This window comes from Erythrolamprus reginae, chromosome Z, assembly GCF_031021105.1.
Source record: "Erythrolamprus reginae isolate rEryReg1 chromosome Z, rEryReg1.hap1, whole genome shotgun sequence".
Lineage (NCBI taxonomy): Eukaryota > Metazoa > Chordata > Lepidosauria > Squamata > Dipsadidae > Erythrolamprus > Erythrolamprus reginae.
The window spans coordinates 136052710-136066724 of NC_091963.1; the positions used below are offsets into that span (position 1 = coordinate 136052710).

Below are 14015 nucleotides of genomic sequence, written 5' to 3' on the forward strand. Positions count from 1 at the left end.
AGAGAATTATTAAAGTTGTTAAGTGAATCATGCAGTCATTAAATGCCTCCAGTTTCCCCATTAAGGCAATTTCTTCTGACTGCCAATTTCCTGCAATTTGGCAGCTGGGATCTCACCAGGCTCAAGGTTGACTCAGCTTTCCATCCTTCTGAAATCGGTAAACTGAGGAGCCAAATTGTTGGAGGCAGGCAGGATTCCCTTGAGTACCATTAGTTGGGGGTCAAGGGAAAGGGAGGGTTTTGCCTTCTCTTTCTGCTCAAGATCCCCATGGACAATTGGTGGGCCACTGTGTGACACAGAATGCTGGACTCAATGGGCTTTGGCCTGATTCAGCAGGGCTCTTCTTAGGTTCTTATGTTCTTATGAAGGCAAGAGGCTGACTCTGTAAACTGTTTAGAGAGGACTGTAAAGTGGTACCTCTACTTAAGAACACCTCTACTTAAGAACTTTTCTAGATAAGAACCAGGTGTTCAAGATTTTTGCCTCTTCTCAAGAACCATTTTCTACTTAAGAACCTGAGCCCGAAAAAATTTCCCAGGAAATTTGAGAGGGGCACAAAGGCCCAGCCAGTTTCCTGCCATTCCCCCTTTAATCCCGGCCATCTCAGGGTTTTCTGGGCTGCCGGAGGAGTCTTTCGGTGGCACTAAAGGAGGATTTGGCAGTCCAACCCAAACACACCATCCATAAAGTCAAAGGCAGCTAAGGATATATCAATTCCTCCATAAGGTCTTTTTTCTGCCCTCAGCTATTAATTTTATAATTTTATAGCTATTAATTTTGCTTGTTGGAATCAGCTGGGCAATCCCATGATCCTGGCATGCCATGACCATCATAAATACTGTACATGCCAAATTTATTTATTTATTCAATTTTTATGCCGCCCTTCTCCTTAGACTCAGGGCGGCTTACAACATGTTAGCAACAGCACTTTTTTTAACAGAGCCAGCCTATTGCCCCCACAATCCGGGCATAGTTCCCTCTAAGCTGAGCAGTGAGCAATCGCTCACTTAAAAATCATCATCAACTCAGAGTTTTCCAAACCTGCCCAGAAGCCGAGAGGGGAAGAGTGAGAGAGAAGGAGAGAGAGAGGAAGAGAGGAAGAGAGAGGAACAGATAGAAAAAAGAGAGGAAGGAAGAGAGAAAGAAAATCAAAATCTAGTTTGAAACTAGCTCAACTATTTAAGTGGCATTTTGATATTGATAGAGTTGCCCTATTATGAGCTCACTGTTATAGACACACAGTACAGTATTTTATTTTGAAATTTTCTGAGGCAAAACAGGGTGGGTTTTTTATTTGTTTGTTTGTTTATTTATTATTTCTGTGCCGCCCAGTCCCGAAGGGACTGCCGCTCAGACACTATACTTTTCCACCCACCCCCCAAAAAAATTAGAGGGAACACTGAATCCGGATCCTCATTTTACCCACCTCAGAAGGATGGAAGGCTGAGTCAACCTTGAGCTGGTGATGAGATTTGAACCGCTGACCTTCAGATCTACAGTCAGCTTCAGTGGCCTGCAGTACAGCACTCTACCTGCTGTGCCACCCCGGCTGTATGCAACATAACCTGAATTTTGATCACATGGCCATGGTGAGGTTACAATGGTCATAAGCCTGGTCTTCTAAACAGATGTACTGTATTTACAAGAAAAAAACCTCTTTGATTCAATGGCACATCATACTTAGAACTGTATTGTAATAGATAACATGTTAACTATAACTGCTCTCCTGCTGTATAAGTATTTGACTAAGCCAATTTCATCTTTCTAGATGCTGTTTTTTGTGTTTCTTTCCCTTCTTTGCGCTGGAGTGTCAACCTCTTCAGGTAAGCTCTAGAACAACGGGGAGGGGGGTTGTTTCAGCCTGGGCAGTTTGAAGATGTGTGAACTTCAACTCCCAGAATTCTCCAACCAGCTGACTGGGGAATTCTGGGAGTTGAAGTCCACACATCTTCAAACTGCCCAGATTGAAAAACATTGATCTAGAAACGCTCTCACTGAATTCTATCCAATGCCTGAGGAATAAAGAATTGTAGAAAATTGTGATTTGAACTTAGAATGGTGTGTTTGTTTGTATGTGGATATTTATTTTATTTATTTATTTATTTATTACTTGGATTTGTATGCCGGCCCTCTCCGAAGACTCGGGGCGGCTCACAACATGTAAAAACAAATCATAAGTAATCAAACAATTTAAAATTTTAAAAAACATACATAAAGACATACACATACAACATTTGGGAAACATTGAAAGTTTCCCCACTTTTTAGGTGTTTGATCAGAGAATTTTGCTTCTTTCACATAGTATTAATTTTTCAATTCTTTTATTCGACGTGTTGCTTTGCGTAGATTTTTATTTATTTCTTTGTTGCTCTTTTCTTTAGCCAATCATAAAATTTTGCCAATATTTTATTTATTTATTTATTTATTTATTTATTTATCTATCTATCTATCTATCTATCTATCTATCTATCTATCTATCTATCTATCTATCTATCTATCTATTTATTTATTTATTTATTTATTACTTAGATTTGTATGCCGCCCCTCTCTGAAGACTCGGGGCGGCTCACAACACGTGGAAACAAATCATAAATAATCTGACAATTTAAAATATTAAAGATTTAAAAAAAGACCCCATATACTAACAGACATACACACAAGCATACCATGCATAAATTAAACGTGCCCAGGGGAAGATGTTTCAGTTCCCCCATGCCTGACAGCAAACGTGGGTTTTAAGGAGTTTACGGAAGGCAGGGAGAGTAGGGGCAGTTCTAATCTCCGGGGGGAGTTGGTTCCAGAGGGCCGGTGCCGCCACAGAGAAGGCTCTTCCCCTGGGGCCCGCCAACCGACATTGCTTAGTTGACGGGACCCGGAGAAGGCCCACTCTATGGGACCTAATTGGTCGCTGGGATTCGTGCGGCAGGAGGCGGTCTCGGAGATATTCTGGTCCAGTGCCATGAAGGGCTTTAAAGGTCATAACCAACACTTTGAATTATAAGGACCAGAGGTGTACTATAGACAAAAGTTAGAGGCAGGGATGCCCCCAACCTACAGATTAAAGCATAGAGTTATTGAAAATAGATTTTAAAACTTTATATTTTTATGCAGATTTATAAAGATGAAATACTGCGACTGCATGACAAACAACACAAAAACAAACATAAACAAAAAAACCCTAAAAAGCACCCACACCCAAGCCCATATAACATTAAAGCATGTGCAATATATAAGATCCAAAGTATACAATGATAATAAGAGAGGAACTAAAGGGAACTCTACTGTTTGCCCCTAAAATTTGGGGGAATGGCGACTTTCATAGTTTTCTGAGAAGAGAAGAGGGAGGGAGAAGTGAGAAGTGAAAAGAAGTGAAAAGTGAGAAGAATTGAGGCTGATCCAAATAACAGGGCAGCCACAAAAAAAAAGCATATTTTCTGGGTCCCCTCAGATTGCAAGATTTAAAAGAAGGAACCTGCTGTGTTTGCTTAGAAACAGCCGGCCGGTTAGAGCCGTGCGATTGGCGTCCCTATCCAAGGTTCTGATAGGGCGCGTTCCATAGTTACTTTGTAAGCGGGAAAGCTACTGTGTATATGATTGGTTCCTGCCTCAGCCAGGGCTTGCTATATAACCCTGTATGTATTGTTGGTATTCTTTAAGCCTGTACCTGCCTGTCTGGCATGCATTCCGTATTAAAGTGATCTCTTTCATAAGGCCTCCTCTGTTTTACTGGCGACGAGGATTCTCGCCATTTCTTCTGGATTTCTATGCTTGGACGTAAGTGACAATGTCAGTGCAACTTACTTTCGCCCCCTTCAATCCCCAAGGGGAGACATGGGATTCCTATGTTGCCCGTTTCGATTGCTTTTTAATCTCCAATGGGTACATGGAGATATCCGGTGACAGGAAAAGATCTTATTTCCTGGGGTTTTGTGGCCCCGAGATGTTCGAAACGGCTCGAGCATTGTTTGCCCCTACTTCGATCCACGATGTCTCTTGGGAAGACTTTCTAAAAACCTTGCAGGATCATTATGCCCCAGCCCCGTCCCGGTGTGCGAGGCGCTACAAATTCTACCAGCGAAATCAGGCTGAGGGGGAATCTATAAATGACTATGTGGCCGCCCTGCGTCGCGCGGCACTTTATTGCGAGTTTGCAGACCTGAACGATTATCTCCTAGACAGGCTTGTAATAGGGGTGAGAGACGGTCGGCTTAAGCGGCGTCTCCTGGCCATCAGGGATTTAACATTTCAGGCTGCGCTGGCGGAGGCTCGTGCGTTTGAGCTGTCAACGCAGTCGCTGGCAGCCATGGACAGCACCGTCAATGTAACCCGAAAAGCTGCGGTTGCCGCTGATAAGGCTACCGTTCTCCCAGAAGAGGAGGGAACTCACGAAGCAGAGGAGGAGGAGGTGTGTAAATTGGCACCGAGTAGGAACCGAGACGTTCCTGTTACCCGTCCCAGGCCACCCCAGGCTCCTTGTCAGGGCTGCGGGGGCAACCATCTAAGGTCCTCCTGCCCGTCCCGTGATGCCATGTGCTGGCAGTGTGGTGCAAAGGGGCACCTTTCCAGGGTCTGCCGTTCTCGCAGAGTTTCTTCAGCCGCTAGCCGAGAGCAACGAGAGCCCCAGAGTTTTATTCCCCGATGGCAGAAAAAATTTCCGTCCAACCGGCGTGAGGATTGCAACGCTATCTATAGTCGGCCACGTTTGGCTTCCACTTTCGTGAAGGAGATGTCCAGTTCAGCGGAGAAGATTTCGTTAGTGGTCCAGTTGGGTTCTTCAAGGTGCCCTATGCAGGTGGACACTGGATCTGCCCATTCCTTGGTCTCCTGGACAACATTAAAGCGCTGTTTTCCAGCTGCCAGCAGAGGTCGCCTGTCTCCCTGCGCGGTGCAACTTAAAGACTATCAAGGGACTCCAATACCTATTGTGGGGGAGGGCTGTTTTCCAGTTCGTTACAAGACTTTTGTGGGAAATTTGCCTCTTATTATTATTAATGGGCCATTCTCGAATCTCTTGGGGTTGGACTGGTTCAAGGCTTTGGGACTTTCTGTGACTGGGGTAAATGCTGTAACTGATATGGGAAAGTTTGAAATTTTGGCACGGGAGTTTCCTACCGTGTTCGATGGTCAGTTGGGCTGTTACAAGGGATCCCCAATTTCTTTCGGGTTAAACCCACAGGAACCAGCGGTTCGTTTGAAAGCCCGCAGGGTGCCCATTCCCCTCCGGCCGAAAGTTGATGAGGAACTGGACAGACTGATCGCCCAGGGGGTGCTAGAGCCGGTTGATCAGGCTAAATGGGAAACCCCGGTAGTCATTGCATTTAAGGGGGATGGGGGAATTAGGCTGTGTGGGGACTACAAGTGTTCCATTAACAAAGCGTTGGCACACCATTCATATCCATTGCCAGTGGTGCAACAGCTGCTGCACACTTTGGGAAAAGGTCAGGTGTTCGCGAAGCTGGATTTATCTCAGGCTTATCAGCAGCTTCCAGTTGACCCCCTGGCTGCAGAGGCGCAGTCAATCATTACCCATCGAGGGGTTTTTAAGTGTCACCGTTTACAATTTGGGGTCTCTATTGCCCCAGGGCTATTCCAGGGCCTGATGGAGAGGTTACTGTATGGGCTCGATGGCACGGTGCCATACTTCGATGACGTCCTGGTGTCGGGGAGTTCCACCGACGAGTTGATGGATCGAGTACGAAAGGTTTTGTCCAAGTTCAGGGATGCGGGGCTTAAGCTTAAGGAAAGAAAATGTGTATTCGGTGTCCCAAGGGTGGAATTCCTGTGCTTTATTGTTGATGGGAAGGGAATTCACCCCACCCCTGAAAAGACACGGGCAATTAGGGAGGCCCCCAGGCCACGTTCTAAAGCGGAGCTACAAGCCTTCCTAGGACTTTTAAATTTTTACGCGATATTCATTCCGCATAAGGCGTCGGTGGCCGAGCCTTTGCACCGGCTTTTGGACAAACATGCGAAATGGCACTGGGGTGGAAGGGAGGAAGCGGCTTTTAATGGGGTCAAGGACTTACTGCTGTCCAATAACGTGCTGGCCCAGTACTCCCCAGGTTTACCTTTAACATTGACCTGTGATGCTTCACAGCATGGGGTGGGTGCTGTCCTTAGTCACAGGTTGCCCAATGGAGCCGAAGCCCCCCTGGCATTTTTCTCTCGCACATTGGCGCCAGCTGAAAGGAACTATGGTCATATAGACAAAGAGGCGCTGGCACTTATTGCAGGGGTCAAGCGGTTCCACGATTATTTATATGGAAGACAGTTCGAGTTGGTCACTGACCACCAACCACTGCTAGGACTGTTGTCAGGAAGCCGTCAGAGCCCAGTGGTCCTATCACCAAGGATGTCGCGCTGGATCGTCTTCCTAGCGAACTATAGTTACACGCTGACCTACAAGCCAGGTCGCCACATAGCACACGCTGATGCCCTGAGCAGATGTCCGCTGCCTGATGTTCTGGTCGACCCTGCTCCAACGTGCTCCGTGTTTGCTCTATCTGAGAGCAGAATTCCCATCTCTGCAACCGAAGTGGCCGGAGTGACCGGCCGGGATGCCATTCTATCCCAAATAAGGCAATGGGTATTAAGAGGATGGCCAGCCACAGCTCCAGCCGATGTGTTTGTCCCATTTTTTAGATGTCAGTCTGAGCTCTCAGTGGAAAAAGGGGTGGTGCTGCGTGGGAGCAGGGTGGTAATCCCGGAAACCCTGCGGGGCCAGGTGCTTGCAATGTTGCACAGAAATCACCCTGGCATCGTGCGCATGAAAAGTTTGGCTAGGGACTATGTGTGGTGGCCTGGACTGGACAAGGAGGTGGAGTTAAGGGTCGCTAGTTGTACAGTTTGCCAGGAAAGCCGCCCTTTTCCTCCTCGAGCCGAGCCGCTGGCATGGGAGCCGCCTGCTGGTCCCTGGGCTCGCATACATATTGATCTCGCTGGTCCCTTTATGGGACAGACCTTTTTGATAGTCGTTGATGCCCATTCAAAGTGGGTGGAGGTGGTCCTACTTAGATCTACCTGCGCTCAAGCTGTCATAGATGCCCTGATGACTCTATTTGCCACCCATGGGTTCCCCGACCTTCTCGTTTCGGACAACGGTCCCCAGTTCACAGCGGTGCACTTTGAGACATTCCTGGCCTCTGCTGGCATCAGACATGCATTCAGCTCGCCTTGGCATCCGGCCAGTAATGGCCAGGCGGAACGGGCAGTTAGATCTGTGAAGGACGCCCTTAAGAGGATGCCACAAGGGTCATGGCAAGAAAAGATAGCAGATTTGTTGCTAGCGCAACATTCCACCCCGTGCGTGGCAACAGGTAAAACCCCAGCCGAACTGTTGATGGGTCGCAAGCTCCGCATTATTCTGGACAGACTGCACCCATGGTACTCTCAAACGGTACAGTGGCCAGTAACCCCAAATCGACAGGTTAAAATAGGTAACACGGTGTTTGTCAGGGCTTACTCTGGAGGGCTGAATTGGGAAAGGGGAACCGTAAGGAGGGAGTTGGGACCTCGATCTTTCGAAATTGAGCTGGAAGATGGAAGGGTCTGGAAGAGGCATTTAGACCAGATTCGGGTTAATAGGGCGGTTGATGGTCAAAAGGAAGGAGAAGAGGAGCAGCCGGAATCGTTTCTGACTCCGCTGCAGCTGGCCGTCAGACTGTCAGGGGAAAACGCATCGTCGGAACCTTTAAGGGGTGAGGAAACGAGGGTTTCAGAGGGGAGTTTGCAAGAAGCAAATTTGGAAAGGGTTCCAGAGCAGGCGGGCATGCCCCGGCGCTCAGAGAGAGCGCGCTATAAACCGGCATATTTAAAAGACTATGTATGTGTCAATCAAGGGGTTAGGAGTGCTGTGTTTGCTTAGAAACAGCCGGCCGGTTAGAGCCGTGCGATTGGCGTCCCTATCCAAGGTTCTGATAGGGCGCGTTCCATAGTTACTTTGTAAGCGGGAAAGCTACTGTGTATATGATTGGTTCCTGCCTCAGCCAGGGCTTGCTATATAACCCTGTATGTATTGTTGGTATTCTTTAAGCCTGTACCTGCCTGTCTGGCATGCATTCCGTATTAAAGTGATCTCTTTCATAAGGCCTCCTCTGTTTTAGAACCTGTAACCTATTTCATTAGAAATGTATCGGTAAAGCAGTTTTTCCCAGCCTGTAATATACAGATTTTAGCAGATATGAGTTACAAGGATTACAAATTACTGGTAAATCACTAATTGATTGCATATATCTCTACAATTACAGCCCAGGATTATATGATTAAAATGTTAAGTGCTGTGTTTGAAACTTGTAATTCTAATGTAATACTAGTAATACTAGTTTAGCAGCCAACTTTGTAGTTTAGTAGACAAATCCTGTAATCCTAAATATGCTGGCTCTGTTAAAAAAAGTGCTATTGCTAACATGTTGTAAGCCGCCCTGAGTCTAAGGAGAAGGGCGGCATAAAAATTGAATAAATAAATAAAATTAATTAATTAATTAATTAATGGATGGCTAACCCAATTCTCAACATGGTCTTCATTTGCATGCATTTCAATTGTCTTCTGACTCAGCAGAAAGCAGCATCTGCTTGGCCTTTATATGGATTAAGAAGCCGAACAGGCTCCATAAATCATATAAAACTTCATTACAGGATATGTGTTAAATTTCTTTTTCTCTCACTTTCTCCGAGAGTCAATCTGAAATAAAGTGTCAACTTATAGTCCTGATGTGTACAACAACTTTGTAAATATGTCTGTAGAGTTTACTAGCATAAAAGAATTAAAAACTAGCCAACCAATAATTTATATTATTTATAAATAATGCCGATATTTATAATGTGCTCCCAAAGTACGCTAATTAAAAATAAAAAGTAAATTTCAGTTGAAATTGTACATAAGTAAAAAGTTCAAGATATATACCATGATAGATTTATATAATAGAAAGAACATTTACACAATTATAAAATACTATATTTATAATCCTGACACCCAGTGAAGAGCTATCAAAACTTTTCCTACCACACTGTGGGCGTGGCTTATGCAGGACGCCCTGCATGTGTGCCGGAGCTGAGCCAGGGTAATGACTCTTGTGCCAGCAGATATGGCTCTGCCTGCTGCCTGTGATATCCGCGCCATAGATTCACCATCACTGCTACAGACAAATATAATCAAGGGACACAAAATGGATTATAGTTTCATGAGCTATTCTGCAGGTATATAGGAAGATCAGGAATGATTGGTTGATTAACTCGTTCAATTAAATGGTTCTCCTTCTTCCTTATAAATCCAGACCAGAAAAAGTTTTCTTCCTACTCTGGGGAATATGGTGGTAATGATGGGAACTATTTTGATCAGTCAAGCAACCAGTTTGAAGGCCCTATATCAGCGATGAAAATAAGGTCGAATGACAGATGTATACTAAGGTATGTATCAGTGGTGGGTTATTATTATTTATTTATTAGATTTGTATGCCACCCCTCTCCGTAGACTCGGGGCGGCTAACAACAGTAAAAAGACAATATATGAGCAAATCTAATATTAAAAGTAATGTAAAAAACCCCAATTTAAGAAACCAATCATACATACAGACATACCATGCAAAAATTTTATAAGCCTAGGGGGAAGGGAATATCTCAATTCCCCCATGCCTGACGACAGAGGTGGGTTTTAAGGAGCTTATGAAAGGCAAGGAGGGTGGGGGCAACTCTGATATCTGGGGGAAGCTGATTCCAGAGGGTCGGGGCCGCCACAGAGAAGGCTCTTCCCCTGGGTCCCATCAAACGACATTGTTTAGTCGACGGGACCCGGAGAAGGCCAACTCTATGGGACCTAACTGTTCGTTGGGATTCCTGCAGCAGAAGACGGTCCCGGAGATATTCTGGTCCGATGCCATGAAGGGCTTTATAGGTCATAACCAACACTTTGAATTGTGACCGGAAACCGATCAGCAACCAATGCAGAAGACTCGGGTTGCTATGGGTTTGCACCGGTTCATGCGAACTGTTAGTAGAAATTTGGCCAAGGTCGCTGAACCAGTAGCAATGGCTGGCTGGACACGCCCCTGAACTGGTCCCCCAGTTCATGATCACTCGCTTCACCCAACATGTTTATAACTGCCATGTTCTTCATGCACATGCACCCCATTGCCTTGCAAGACCAATGAGATGCGCATGCGCGAAGAATATGGCAGCAACGGCATGACAACAGCTTTTCCTGTGACCATCAGTACTTTTTGGTGGCCTGCAGCCAGCTGCCACCTCTTTGAAAGGTGTTTTGCAGCTGTGGCAGCCAGCTGGGGGCCGCCAAAAACTCCGGTCAGCTTGCCTTCCGGACTCTGGACCAGCTGCCGCAGAAGGTAAGCAGCTGGAATAAAGAGATGGCATAGGGCAGGAAGTGGGGCTAAGACTAGCGCCACTAAAAGAGGAGAAACAGGGGCACCTGGTGAAGAGAGGGCAAGGGTAGATAGGTGGAAATTCCCCCCCAAAATCCTCCTTTTCCTGCAGATGTGACTAAGTGGGGGATATCATGTGACTGAGTGGTTGTGGGTGTGAGTAATGTCAAGTTGGCCACACCCATTTAGTCACATGCCCCCAGCTAGCCACACCCACCAAACCGGCACCAAAAGTTTTTGAAACCTATTGCTGGCAAGAAGGTCAGAGGGACACCCCCACTGTAAACGCATGATTGGTCAGATTGTAAAAATATGTTCCAAGGAGCTAGAATAGAAGCTTTAAGTTCCTAACTCCATGGGGAATTTGTCTTTTGTGGAAATTTGTGAAACGGTTGTTGAATCCCGATCTAAGGTGACTCTATGCCTAACTTCATCTTTCTCTTGTTAATGCAGCATCCAAGTTCGTTATGGTGACACATGGTCCAATAATGAAGGCAGCACAACAGGACGCCCTTCGGACATGCACATGGCCTTTGGAGAAGGATTGGTGCAGGTGAATGGCCGTTTTGGGAACGCCGTGGAATACCTGGCCTTCCGCACCAACATGGGCCATGTCTTTGCCTTTGGGCCAGATTCCGGTACAGGGGTGCCTTTCACCACAGAGCCCTCGCACCCCAACACAGTTCTAAGGTTCATCAGTGGGAGATCAGGATCGATGGTCAACGCCCTTGGTTTCCATTGGGATGAAGATCAGTGGATGAAAGGGTGGAATGAATCTGTCCATTCTTCGGATCCACCACCAGTGATCCAGATATAGATCGCTCCACCTTTAATCCTCACCCTTAAAATCAATACAAATGCTATACAATCTCTTTTGCTGTTTTCCTTTGGATCTGTGGGGGAAGTATGTGAGAAGAAAAGAAGGGAGGATAGGCAGTGATACAGTTTGCCATTAATGCCCTGGTTTTGACAGTCCTTTCCTTCAGCGGAATCTTGTCCGGCCGCTCTGTTTAGGGTAAACTGCTCCCTGCTTAACCAGGGGGGAGTTGGGGAGCCCTTGCAGAGTAGTGCCAAGGATTTTAACACATTTTTCGCTGATAAAGTCGCTTGGATCCGGGCGGACCTCGACTCCGATTGGATAGCAGAGTCGACTGACAATGAGTCAGTCGAGGTGACTGGGGCCCGTACTTGTCCACCTCTCTGGGAAGAGTTTGATCTGGTGGCACCTGATGAAGTGGACAAGGCCATTGGAGCTGTGAGTTCCGCCACCTGTTTACTGGATCCATGTCCCTCCTAGCTGGTTTCGGCCAGCAGGGAGGTGACACGGAGCTAGGTCCAGGAGATTGTCAATGCCTCCTTGGGGAGGGGGTCCTTTCTGGCTCTGTACAAGGAGGCACTTGTGTGCCCCCTCCTCAAGAAACCTTCCCTGGACCCAGCCGTACTTAATAACTATCATCCAGTCTCCAATGGGAAAGGTTGTTGAGAAGGTGGTGGCGCTCCAGCTCCAGAGGTCCTTGGAAGAAGCCGATTATCTAGGCCCTCAACAGTCTGGTTTCAGGCCCGGTTACAGCATGGAAACTGCTTTGGTTGCATTGATGGATGATCTCTGGTGGGCCCCGGACAGGGGTTTATCCTCTGTCCTGGTGCTTCTTGACCTCTCAGCGGCTTTCGATACCATCGACCATGGTATCCTTCTGCGCCGGCTGCAGGGGCTGGGAGTGGGAGGCACCATTTTACAGTGGTTCTCCTACCTCTCCGGTCAGTCGCAATCAGTGTTAGTGGAGGTTCAGAGGTCGACCTCGAGGTTTCTCCCTTGTGGGGTGCCTCAGAGGTCGGTCCTCTCCCCCCTACTATTCAATATCTACATAAAACCGCTGGGTGAGATCATTCAAGGGCATGGGATGAGGTATCATCAGTACACTGATGATACCCAACTATACACCTCCACCCCATGTCCAGTCAACTAAGTAGTGGAAGTGATGTGCCGGTGCCTGGAGGCTGTTGGGGTCTGGATGGGTGCTAACAGACTCAAACTCAATCCCGACAAGACGGAGTGGCTGTGGGTTTTGCCTCCCAATGACAATTCCATCTGTCCATCCATCACCCTGGGGGGGGGAGGGAATTATTGACCCCCTCAGAGAGGGTCCACAACTTGGGTGTCTTGAGTGCCACTTTGTAAGTCTTAATATGAGCTCTTACAAGTGTTCGATCGGATTCGGACTTACTCTTCCTCCATCGCTTCTCTAGACGTCTCTTCTGGCATTTCAACTCCCAGAGCTCCTCATTGGGTGGGTCCCATACGTTATAAGAAAGTACAGGTAGTCCTCGACTTATGACCACAATTGGGACTAAAACTTATGTTGCTAAGTGAGGTACATGTTAAGTGAGTTTTGCCCCATTTTACAATCTTTCTTGCCAGTTGTTAATTGAATCATTGAAGTTGTTAAGTTAGTAATATGGTTGTTAAATGAAACTGGCTTCCGCATTGACTTTGCTTGTCACAGGACACCTCAATCATCATAAATACGAGAGTATTCAGATTTACAAGATTCTATGTCTCTAACCTTATAATAAAAGCTGGATTAGCATTCATAATTTTGTTTTCTAGTCTGGTCTTATGGATGGGTTTGGATGGATGGATGGGTTTGGATGGATAGATGGATGGATGGATGGGTGGGTGGATGGATGGGTGGATGCAGTGGGAGGGTTCCTAGTCTCCATGACTACAGTGCACTCTTGGAGACTGGCAGGGGCACATCATGTGAGAACCTCGTGTGTGAGAGATTTTGCTGTTTTTCACCAATTTGTTTGCTTCCACAAATGCGCAGAAGCAAAAAAGCCAAGGACTGGCAAAACCTCGCCCACACAAGCATCTTCAGGCGAGACTTGGCTTCCTGCACACACACAGAAGCCACATCTCATGCGGGGGGATGCGCCCGCCCGCCGGTCATAAACATCTGCGCATGCATCTTCATTTTTACTACCACTCTATCGAATGGCCTGTACCATCTGCAACCCATTACTGGATGGATGGGCACCTATAGACAGACAGACAGGTTTCGAAACCAAATCAGCAGGAATCATTAATTTGGTTTTTACATATAAAACTACAGACCTGAGTTGAAAATATCTGGTACTTTTGTAGAGAGTGTGCAAGCACACGGACCTTCACGTCAGTTTTTGACTCTTATTGGAATTTGGAATACTACATTTGGAATCCTGTGTTCAGTTCTGGAGACCTCACCTACAAAACAATATTGACAAAATTGAACGGGTCCAAAGACGGGCTACAAGAATGGTGGAAGGTCTTAAGCATAAAACGTATCGGGAAAGACTGAATGAACTCAATCTGTATAGTCTGGAGGACAGAAGGAAAAGGGGGGACATGATCGAAACATTTAAATATGTCAAAGGGTTAAATAAGGTCCAGGAGGGAAGTGTTTTTAATAGGAAAGTGAACACAAGAAAAAGGGGACACAATCTGAAGTTAGCTGGGGGAAAGATCAAAAGCAACATGAGAAAATATTATTTTACTGAAAGAGTAGTAGATCCTTGGAACAAACTTCCAGCAGACGTGGTAGATAAATCCACAGTAACTGAATTTAAACATGCCTGGGATAAACATATATCCATCCTAAGATA

At 46.3% G+C, this 14015-nt stretch overlaps 1 protein-coding gene across 1 annotated transcript in view; it reads left to right on the forward strand.

Annotated features, from left to right (window-relative positions):
* LOC139175797 (zymogen granule membrane protein 16-like) overlaps positions 1–12968 on the forward strand; it is a 42074-nt gene extending 29106 nt beyond the window's left edge. Inside the window, exons 3-5 of the mRNA XM_070767086.1 lie at positions 1769–1823; positions 9273–9405; positions 10827–12968. Of these exons, the coding sequence (XP_070623187.1) occupies positions 1769–1823; positions 9273–9405; positions 10827–11190 (552 nt within the window). The 3' untranslated portion in view covers positions 11191–12968. The remainder of the gene's footprint in view (positions 1–1768; positions 1824–9272; positions 9406–10826) is intronic.
* Positions 12969–14015: the final 1047 nt, after the last annotated feature.